Genomic DNA, 10,878 nt, shown 5'->3' on the forward strand with positions numbered 1-10,878 from the left:
AAAGCATCACAAGATGTCACTACCAGCATTGTTTCTGCCGTGTATGTTTACTTTAACTTAGTATATTCATATGAAATGGACAAGCTAAAACTCTAATGCTGGCACCTGCGAAGGCTGATCACAGATTGCAGTTGATTAATTAGAACATTTCGATTCTAATTTTTGTGTGCAAGGTCATAAGCACCCAAGTTTCCTTACCAGCGATTGCAGCCCTTTCTGTGTCGGACAGAAAAACATGGCAAAGCTGGAAGTCGTGTCCTCGATGTTTGTTTTGGAAGACCACGTTGACCTCTTTGCTGCTTTCAGTCACAGCCATTGTGGCTAAGCATATGTGGCCACATTTCACGCTACCTTGAGATTTCATCTTTTTTGTCCCAGTGCCTAGAAAACACATAACCTATTTTAAGAAGCAACAGTGCTAAATTTTCACTTTCACAAAAGCACACTACAATTCAGAAACTTGTATGGTCTCTGAAGGCCATTGTAGGATTCAGTACGGTGAACCGGACAGTGACCCTTTAGTGGCAGCGTCTGTAACCGTGGGGCTTAGGGGTGCGGTGAACGTGTTGAACACATGTTGCTTCTCATCGAAAAACACAAATTTTCGGGATGTCCTCGCAAAATCTTTTAAGCAAGAGCCGTACCTCACAATGTATGATTATTGCTTTTACCTGATTCCAACACATTCCTTTCTTTTGTTGAAAAAAAAAATTTAGCCGAAATTTACCTGCTAGGTGTAGTCAGACTAGAAAGCAAAACCGCTTTTGCAATGTTCGTATGCTTTACCGCATCAAAGTATATTGCGGTGAAGCTGACTTTACAAAGCAGGCTGCCATTGTACAACAATATTTCTTGCAAAAGAAATGGGTGCGTTTTAGATTTCTATGTTGGTGTTTTACTTTGGACACAGAAAGAAAGTGCACATTTGATTCGGAGGCATTTTATAATCGCACAGCTACTGCCAAATAAATCAGCGATGTGTTTTGGCATTTATTTCTGCATCTTGTTTAAGATGTTCGACCTGCAGGATAATTAGATCAATTTCATCGGCCCCGTGAAGGTCAAATTAATGAGTCAACTGCATATATATTTAAATAGGCAATGTTTGCATAATGCGATAACATTGTAATAGTTTTTATCTGGTGAAAAACTGTCAGAAGGGAAACCTAACCAATGCACATTTGCTCTTATCGAACTCTACAGAGGGTGTCTCTACTCTGTGAAAAGTTCGGTGGCTGTTGAGAGGTTACGGTAATCTCACCAAACAGGTCATTGGTGCCAGCAATCATTCTGCATCCCTAAAAGTATTCAGCCCTGAAGATACCATATATTTGGTTGTAAGGCAGTCATAACCATAATTACTGTAGCCTGTTTTAGACATGGGAATCCAAGTTTTCCTGAAGTGTTTATGTTACAGCCAAATAGTTCCTTCAACTTTGCAGAAGCTGCTATTCACTGTTCATTTTCCTACAGATGCATTTTAGCTTTAATGGTGCTAACTTCATCAACCTCCTCTCTTGCAGATAATTTTTTATAGTGTGGTGGACCACCACCTAAGTAGTACCATTAGGTGTTTGTTTTCAGCTGTGGGCAAAAATGTATTACTTTTTCTTACGGGGCCCTGGAACACATTATTGAACTCGAGAAATACACCTAAACTTAAAATGGGCTTAACTGCGAGTCGGCCTAGTTGGAACAGATTCATTTTTAAAAAACTTTTTGTGTGCAAACAAACAGGGACCAAGAAGAGGAGCGCTCGTCCTTGTGTTGCTCCTCTTCTTGGTCCCTGTTTGGTTGCGCACAAAAAGTAAAAAAAAAAATGGCTGTTTCAGAAATAATTTGCTACGAAAAGCACAGCAAAAGCACCTGTTAGGCGCCTACAATGTGCCAAACACAGTTGTGCTCACCAAGCCACAGTGAGCTCAGCCAGCGTACTCATTGTGGCACAACGCCGTGGCCGCGGTATCTGCAAAACGTAGCAGACCGCAGCTAACAACGCAACTGCTGTGTGTATGTGCAGAGTTTGCTTTGTGTATGACAGGGCTGGAATGAGTGGTTGCACTCATGCGCTACATCTAGCTGTGCTATGTGGTACAGATCGGCTTTGTACTGCATCAGATTGGACGATGAATAGTGGCCACATTCAACTTGCGCATTTTGAAGTGCTATCAATAGCTCGATATGAAACGAAGTCTGCCAAGGCATCTGATCAGGACTGACTGTGCACTGGCAAGTGTACATATGCTCTTAAGCTTTGCTTAGTTCGAGGCTAGTCGAGTGTTCAAAATTAATGGAAATTAACAAGACCCCTACAGCTACGACACCGATAAGCAGGCTAGCCAGTTTAATTTCTATGCAAGGGGCCGTGCCGAGCGTGAGCAGCCAACAGTCAGCTTCTTCCAAAAGTACAAAATTTTTTTCAAAATTCGTATGCAGGTTTTTATTTCAGCTTGTTTATTAAACTGTCAATAAATATGAGCAGTAACAGTAGGAAGAAGCATACTGAACCAAGCACCCTTATTGTTTGATGTCAGTTGTCCTATAGCAGCTGTATGTGGGAATACACTATGACAGAAATATAGCACCTAATAAGACTGAGAAGGTTTCTGTTGAAGAGAGTGTACGAAAAAAAGGTGACATTGCAATTTGCTTGGGACCTCCATGCGCCGCGCACAACTATAGAATTTGGCTGAGACATTCACAGTGGAATATGCTATCCACAAGGTATGTTTTTCACCAAGCATTTCACATCTTCAAGCGTTTCCAAATTATTTGATTTCAGAAGAGAATAATAGCTGCAGTGCATCAAACAGCACTGCTGTTGAACATGAACATGTGGTTATGCTGTTACCTCATTTTGTGGAAATTTGGTGTTTGAGGTTGATGCTTCTTAATCACAGCATTGCGTTAACACTACTGCCTGTGCATCAGTAATATTCAAATGATGAAGCTTAGATGAAATACCAGGCGACTACACATAAGGTATGTTTGATTTGCCTGCACCACCTGAACCAGTTCACGAAGTGCTGCACCGTGCCATTAGTTTCAGTGGTGCAGCAATGGCACCCTCTGAACCACGACATTCGTTTCAAAAGTTGCAGGAAAGGTGCAGGGCTGGTTCACTATTTTGCTTCATCCTTTCTACTGTTGGTGCTGACTTGATGCAGGCATACAGATGCAAAGCCGCAGCACAGCAGACAACATACCACACAGCCGTAACCGCTGTTGAAAACCTGCTTACATGGGCCTGCCATGTCTATGCAGGTGTGGGTGTACTTTTACCTCAGAAGCCGATCATACCAGTAGTTCAGGACCTCTCAAACTTACCGCATACCGTGCACATTAGTCGGACAAAACATAAGGCCTGCACTGTGTCTGCATATTGACCACGCATCAAATGCCACGCTGTGCCTGCTCTGCATAAATCGAGCTGCATAATTTCTGAACTTCTAGTGAACCAGCGTGAACTGGTTCACAGTGGTGCAGGCAAGTCAAACAGACCTGTAATTACAGTCCTCTTTTTTTGGTAAATTGTAATACCACATCTGTGCACCCAATAAGGAGTTTATAAAAATTGGGTTAAATGGGATTTTCGCCCTTTATGAAGGATAATAAGTGCAAGTGCTACATGAAGTAATGTACACTGCCAACCTTCTTTAAGCAAGTGGTCAAGATGTATCATACTAATAATATTGTTGTCATAATCACTTTGTAGATGCCATAGCCTTGTTTTCACTTGAAGACTAGAGCAAAAAAAGTGGCATTTATAAAGATATATATCCGGCACCGGTCGGCCTTGAGTGAATGAAAGCTTGCTGCCTTTGTAATTTTCCACATGTTACATGAATTGGCAATGGAGCACTGCATCACGTTTCCACATGCTACATACATGTTGCCTGCGCTAATGGGCTGGGGAGCCAAGTAATGTTGCAATGCAAATGGTAGTTGCGATGTTGGGAGGATGTTTACTTACCTATTTTATGTCCAAGGAAGGGTGGCTGATTCATGTAATTGGTATTGCAATAAATTTGTGTCAAGAGCTTATACTTAGTCTATAAAACAATAAACAGTGCCTTCTTTTAACTGCATTAATAATGCCTGACAATGAGGATTTGTAGAGAGGAGCTCATCACAGAATATACAAGCAGCCCTGTTTGCCGTTACATGTTCCTCTGAGGGATTTTGCTTGTTAAGATAGAACATTTTAGTCGAAAGAGAGATTATTTCTTGTTTTAATAATCTGTATAAGTTACTTGAAGAATACTGAACTTAGGTCTTCCCGACAAAATTCCCAATGTGTCCCTGTTTTCGCCTTACCAAAACACCTGATTTTTACTGCCTTCTACATTTCAAAAAATATAAAACGCAATAAGGAAGGAACTTAAAAGAGAATGCTCACATAAGAAAGAACGATGGGTAAATTTTTGTGTTAGGAAGTGTGCAGAAGTACAAGACAAATATTTACAGATAAACAACAGATTACAGCCCTTCAGGAATAAAAGGTGGAAATGCTCACTTTTAAAGATATGGCATTTTGCTAGTGTCCCATGTATTGTGCACACTATTGAGTGTAGTAGGTTGCAAGTGGTACCTGTTGAGATAAAGGTTCCAGACCGGTGGCAACGGTAGTGTGTCACTCGCGCTCCTGAAGAATTGCTGACCTTCGCACCAGCTATCATTACGAAGCGGCTGCGTGTGTCATTCTCAGTCTTCTGTTTCCAGGTTTTGAAGGCTGCAGTCAGAAAATGAAACTGATGTGTGATTACGTTCCAGTAATTTGCTGCATGTAGCTGTGCCAAAAGTTCTCAAGAATATGCATGCTTGTCATGAAATTATCTATAGCAGTAAGTATGTTCGTTTGTTGAAACGAGTGAATTGTATTTTTATTTGCTGAAAGAAAAAATGGCATAGCTGAAAGTAAACAATACTTATCCATTTGCATTAGTACATTATTTGTTCTTAATTTTACGAGGCAGTTTTGTTATCGTTTTGAGGTGCATTAGGTCGAGGTCGAAGGATATTATTTGATGCATTCTTTCATTCGCGCCTGTGTCTATTACTCGAGCCGCGGGCCTCGGCTCGCATCCAAACGTAAATATTTGCCACCTGTCTTTTCTCCTCTTACTGAGCGACATACGTATTTGGTCTGCGTTTCCCCGTTGGTTCTCTACTTGCTGACAGTAGATTCTAGCGCACAGTAACAATACACCGCCGGTTTGAACCCTTGAGTACAATACAACACGGGCACCACGCAGTGGACAAACAACGTAACACGATCCGCGACTCGAAACCGTAGGAGGTCGCTGTAGTTTCGCAGGTGCGTTCGCGAAAGTGCGGCTGACGTTCTCTTTGGTGTCGCGGGGAAAAAGTGAATGTTGGGATCTGTGCTGTTTTTCGTGTGCTAAATTAATGAAGTGCTGATAATTCTTCCTATTCCATTTTACCACTGCTAGGGAACCGAAGAGAAGGCAATCATTGGCGAGAATACGATGCGTGCGTCGGCCATGGATAGCGGCGATGCGAACTTTTGGGAATGTTCATCGAGACAGTTGCGTCTGGCTAGGTATTTCTTCTTTTTTATTATTATTCAGCGTGTCGCCTCTGAAGCAAGTCTCCAAACCAAAATGCAACGCGATAAATGTTTTATTATCACGCCTGAATGTTGGTGCACGCCGACGTGCAAGAGCAGCATAAAGTACGAGTTGCACTGAACTAGGCTTCTTGTAACTTGTCATTGCGATTACTATTGGAATTAGGGCGAGCGGCGATATACGCCAGGATGGGAATTAGGGTCCTTGCAAAGCATTTTAGCACTCGGCCTGTGCATCTGCTAACCCAGGTGTGAAAATTCAGAAGCCAGAGATTGTTGCCATAAAAGTTGCAGTTTGTATGGCAAAACAAAAACTGCAGAATTGGTTACATTTTTATAAGCGCCCTGATTTGCACAAAGCAGCACGTTTATTGATTGTAGCATTTAGAATGTGAAGTACAGCCATGTTTCTGCCGGGGCAGCGAATGACTAGCCATTGTATCTTGAAATCGTGAGCACAACTAGGTCACCCTAGCACAACCGTCGGCGCATTTCGCGCGCTGAAAGAATTTTACTGGGTACTGCCGGTCTCAAACAAGGTCTGTTTCTGATTGTGCTAAATGTTCTGACGTTATATGAGATCAGGCATCACGAACGGGCGTGTTATATAGGCACCTTCTTCCCGCCCGAAATCGGTCTTGAACCGTCAACGTTAAAGCCTGTCAGGAGTAAGTGCGCGTTCTCTTCGGTGGTGCAGGACCAAAAAGGTTTCGCTTTCCACCCTTGCAAATGGAAATTACCATTGATTAACCACGTCAGTCATTGTCACGGAAGATTTCTCACCTGACATTGATGTGAAGCGGTGCTCCTCGTACTCGGGAACAAAGTCGTGGACGTTAATGTAGTGCGACCGTATCTCGTTGAAAGCAACGAAACGTTCGTTGCACATGTCGCATTGGAGCTTCGCTACTCTGGGCAGAGACAGGTGATGCTGTTTGTGCACGTTTATCATGTGCCGCTTCAAATTGCTCGCCTTTGAACATCGCAGGTCGCAGTAGTGGCATACAATCGGTTTAGGATTCTCGGTCGTCTCCATGTCGGAAACTTCCGGTTCCCGAAGGTCGCCGTACGTTTCGAGACCAGTGCTTGGATCGCAAAGCTGCCCGGGACACTCGAGAGGTAAGGGCCTTAAACAGCTTTAGCCAACGACTGTCGCGCGCCTGGAGTACACCAAAATACTAAGCCCGCGCTTTTCGCCTTCGTCGGATGCCGCTAGGGGCCGACTTGCCGCTGCACTCGTGCCGTAGTGAACCGAAACTATTCGTTCCCTATAGGTACCTTCGCCCCAATAGTCATGTTATGCGATGAAGCACACCTGCTATGCAGTGAAGCGTACCAAGAGTGGAACGTGCGTATAGTCACGGGCCTAGAATGTGTTGCGCAGTCTCCGGTTACAGTGCGAGCACCGAGATAACTAGCGGGAGTCTTAGTGTAATTAATGAAAACGTAGTATGCAGGCGCTGTGACAGTTCCCCTTTCCAATCCTAATATGCTTCACTGCATAGCCATTATGCGTCACTTCCGATAGTGTGTGCTTCACTGTAATACACAGGTGTACTGCAACATAGCTGACTGTTGGACGCCTCTTATGCGCATCGGTGCCCCTTTCCACTCTATATGTTTCACTGCATAACAAAAAAGCTTCACCTGAAATAGTGTGCTTTACAGCAAAACACTGGTGTACTGCAGTAAAGCAGGCTATTGGAAGTCTGTCGTTGCATGCATACCACACGACTCAGCTAATGTTAGTCAATTATAAGGCCTACAGTGTTTGATCGTCAAAAGTCTGATGGTTGAACACCATGGCTTTTAAAGAGCCCCTCACCAGGTCTGGCCATTTTGAGCTGACAAGCGCAGAGTATTCGTCTGCTTGTTCCCATGGTCGTGCTGTCATCTGCGCAGGTACCGAAACTATCCCATTTTCTACCATGTTCCAGCATATGATCATGCTCTGCGATCCACTTGTACTGCCTTGTACAAATTTAACCACTTGTACAGGCAATACCTCGCTGACAACATACTATTTTCTATCTGAACCAGTACATCAAAAAAAAAAGAAAAAGAAAAAAAACACGTACGTTGAGGGATAGGCCACAGTGCTAGGTTGGTGGGGGGTTAGGTAATACCATTAGTTGCTTCTGCTTTATAAACGTGAGGCTGAAATGGTAGAGCTAGGATGATTGTTATGGGCTGCTTGAGCAATATCGCAACTCAGGGTGCATCACTGCCTTTGCAAATACTGTCTAAAAAAAAAATCCGATTTTCGATTTCCAGCTTTTCAAGCACCTTCAGAATTATGTGCTGAAGGAATGGTTTTCTGTGGTGTATTTTGGCTGGCTCACTTGGTCATCTGCTATGCTGCTACATTGGCTCTCACACTGTATAGCAGCACTTTTGTCATCTTGTGATGTGTGATGCAGGTGCATAGCACTTACATCAGCATGCCATGCATGAATTACATTTTCACTTTGGACTTGGGCTGTCGAAGTGAACTTCACTTAAACTGAGCAGGTGTGAAGAATGTTATTCTTCATTGCCAGAGTAGTGTCTGTTGATGCATCTTAGTTCATAACTTGTGCATGGGAATGCATGTGTGAACAAATGACTAGTGAACAAATGACTAGTGATCCTTTGTTGCTACAGAAATTTGTCCATGAGGTTTTCGAACATCAGCATTGCTACAGCAGTACCACCACTCATATTTTCAGCTGTCTGCTTAAAACATTAGGTTAGATAAAAGGCATTAATGGGTTAGGTTACATAAATAAGATGGGTCAGAGCGGTCACCTCTGCGAGCTAGCTATGTGATTGGCTTACCACGCGACGTCAAGAACACTTGAAACATGCCACTGCATGAAGCACGTTTTTATTAGCAAATGTGTGCATACTTTTTTGTGCGCTTGTAAATATGCAGAAAGGAAGGACAGAGTCCAAACCAACTGGAAGTAGACAGCTTTCCCATCATTTCAGACAGGTGGGACACTTATATGGATGGAATAAAAGTAGAGGGAGAGAACCCTGGCTTGGAAGGAGGGTCATGTTTAATCACTTTTAGCTCTACATATAGTGTGCCAACATAAAAATTCTTGTGAGAAGCTGTTCCATAGGGAATAGGTACTATCAGGGAAGTAGAACGTCTCTACAGCTGCACCTGTATAAATTTATGACAAGGCATAGTTAAAGGACTTCAAGAGAGGGCAGGTAGCAGATAGTTTCCCTTCCATTCTTCCTAGAAGGAATCAACGTAGGAAAGGCATCAAGGCACTGCATGATTTGTCGTGTCTGCTTGATTGCACGTTTTAGAAGTACTGATTGTTGGGTGTGTTCGTAATCCATACTCGAGGAATAATGGCACGAACGAACAAATTAGATAGAAAAACAGACAAGCTAGACTCAACTGTGATTTTCTATCTCGTCCCTGCTCGTTTGCACCATTCTTCCTTGAGTATTGATTTCACCAAATAAAAAGTTGACTTTTTACAGATCCCAAACACTGTTCATTGTAGCTTTTCAGCATGTGATGGAAGCTGTAGCATTCAAACCTTTGAACATTGGATACCCAGTGCAATGTGTGCATCTTCTTTTATGGAACAGATAACACATAAGACCAGCTGTGATAATTGACCTTGCCGTTTAAACAGTTCCAATTCTTTTTGGATGGCTTGAGAAGAAAAGTGATTAGAGTTGAGTGTAGTACTATTTTATGCTCACATTTGCAATGCATTGACACGTGAAGTCAGTTTGTCACAGTGTGCAAACCTGTAACGCAATTTCTTTGCTTTGTGAAAATTTTAAATGCCGAAAGACCCTGGCTGCAGCATAAGAAACCGATATCTGTGTGTAAAGCTGGTCACATGTAGGGTAAAATAATTTTTAATTACAACAATGCTGCTAGGATTCTTCTGAATACTTGGTTGTGACAAGCATGATTAGATAGTGCAGCAAGCATAAAATGCTTCACAGGTAGCCATGCCCGTGTTAGTGTTCCACTGCTGAGCACGAGGGCTGCCCATTCAATTCTCAACTGCAGCAGTAACACTCATCTAGAGGCTTGTGCATCACTTCTCTACCAAGTAGTTGGTGTTTATGTGGAAGACTGACTAAATTGGCATGGCATCATATTCAGTATGGCAGCAAACGATAGAGGCAAATTAAAAAAATATATATTCTTCATACATGAGCACTAACAACAGGAAGAAGTATGAAGATAAATGTAGCATTTTTGCATAATCAAAATCCAGTATGGCACATGTCATACCGTGTTATTGTAAGATGGCTACAGTATGCTTTGTGCAGCATGCCAGAAGCTTTCAAATCGTACTCTTTGTCAAGTGCACCTCATTATTGCACAAAAAATGTGTTACTAAATATTCAGCAAAACTGGTGGATAGGAAGCTTTGTTTCTGTGTTGAGGTATTGCATCTAACAAGCCATGTACTGCATCTGTCAGCTTGCCTTCTGCTGCGCTGCACAAAGAGGAGGTAGGGTACTTAATTTGATTTTTGTCACCTACTTTCATCTGGTGTGACATGTGGAAAGCTTTAAATGAGCATACTATGTACACTTGAACACCACTGCAACAAAATTACTTGTGGAATGAAGCATTCACTGTGACCTGGCTGAATTCCTATCTTACATGTGTAGCATCGTCGCCTTTATACTGACAAGTACAACAAAGGAATTTGAACGTCCCGGACAGCTTATTTGATTTACAATGAATGCACCTAGCAGTGCCATTGCTACTCTGCGCATACCCAACTGAGCTGTGGTCAGTGCTAGAACTAGTGATATACTTTAGTCCTGCTGCTGTGCTCTAGGAATTTCTGTATTCAACTCGTATGCCACTTATTGCAGAGGGCAAAACTGCCATCGATTACACCAAGGTTGCCATCGAGGTGAGTCACTTGGCCCCGACAACCTACAATACCTACAGGACGGAAAAGAAGCGAAGGTCGAGTACAACATTGGTAAAGAGCCTGAAGACAAAAAAATTGTCAACGGTGCCATTTGACACTCGGCAGCCGTATCTTGCATCGCTCCCAGGTTTCACCGTGGAATACGTATGAATCTTGGAGACAAGTTTGCATAAGGTCAGCCACACTTGCACATTTCATCAGGTGAAGTGTGCAGAAGAGTTTGAAACCTTTTTCACTACGTATTTTTTTAATTTGTGTTCAATAAAGATGTATTTTGCTGGATGTGCTTAGCTTGTCCTATATAATGTGATAGGGTAACTTTTCAACAAAGTGGCTTGTAAAAGTTGGATTTAGGTCCTGAGCATTTAGTTA

At 42.6% G+C, this 10,878-nt stretch overlaps 1 protein-coding gene across 6 annotated transcripts in view; it reads left to right on the forward strand.

Moving 5' to 3' along the window:
• The window catches only part of LOC126518945 (uncharacterized), a 42,329-nt gene extending 31,541 nt beyond the window's left edge, over positions 1-10,788 (forward strand). For 5 of the 6 annotated variants that reach the window (XR_008609979.2, XR_008609980.2, XR_011893765.1 and 2 more), the window contains 3 exons: positions 5,454-5,563; positions 6,579-6,709; positions 10,445-10,788. Coding sequence is in view for 1 of the 6 variants with exons in the window: in XM_072287719.1 (XP_072143820.1) it covers positions 5,454-5,563; positions 6,579-6,588 (120 nt within the window). In the remaining 5 variants the exon portion in view is untranslated. Of the gene's footprint in view, positions 1-4,722; positions 4,845-5,453; positions 5,564-6,578; positions 6,710-10,444 lie in introns of all 6 variants that reach the window. The other variant, XR_008609981.2, reaches the window with a different exon arrangement.
• Positions 10,789-10,878: the final 90 nt, after the last annotated feature.

This window comes from Dermacentor andersoni, chromosome 4, assembly GCF_023375885.2.
Source record: "Dermacentor andersoni chromosome 4, qqDerAnde1_hic_scaffold, whole genome shotgun sequence".
Lineage (NCBI taxonomy): Eukaryota > Metazoa > Arthropoda > Arachnida > Ixodida > Ixodidae > Dermacentor > Dermacentor andersoni.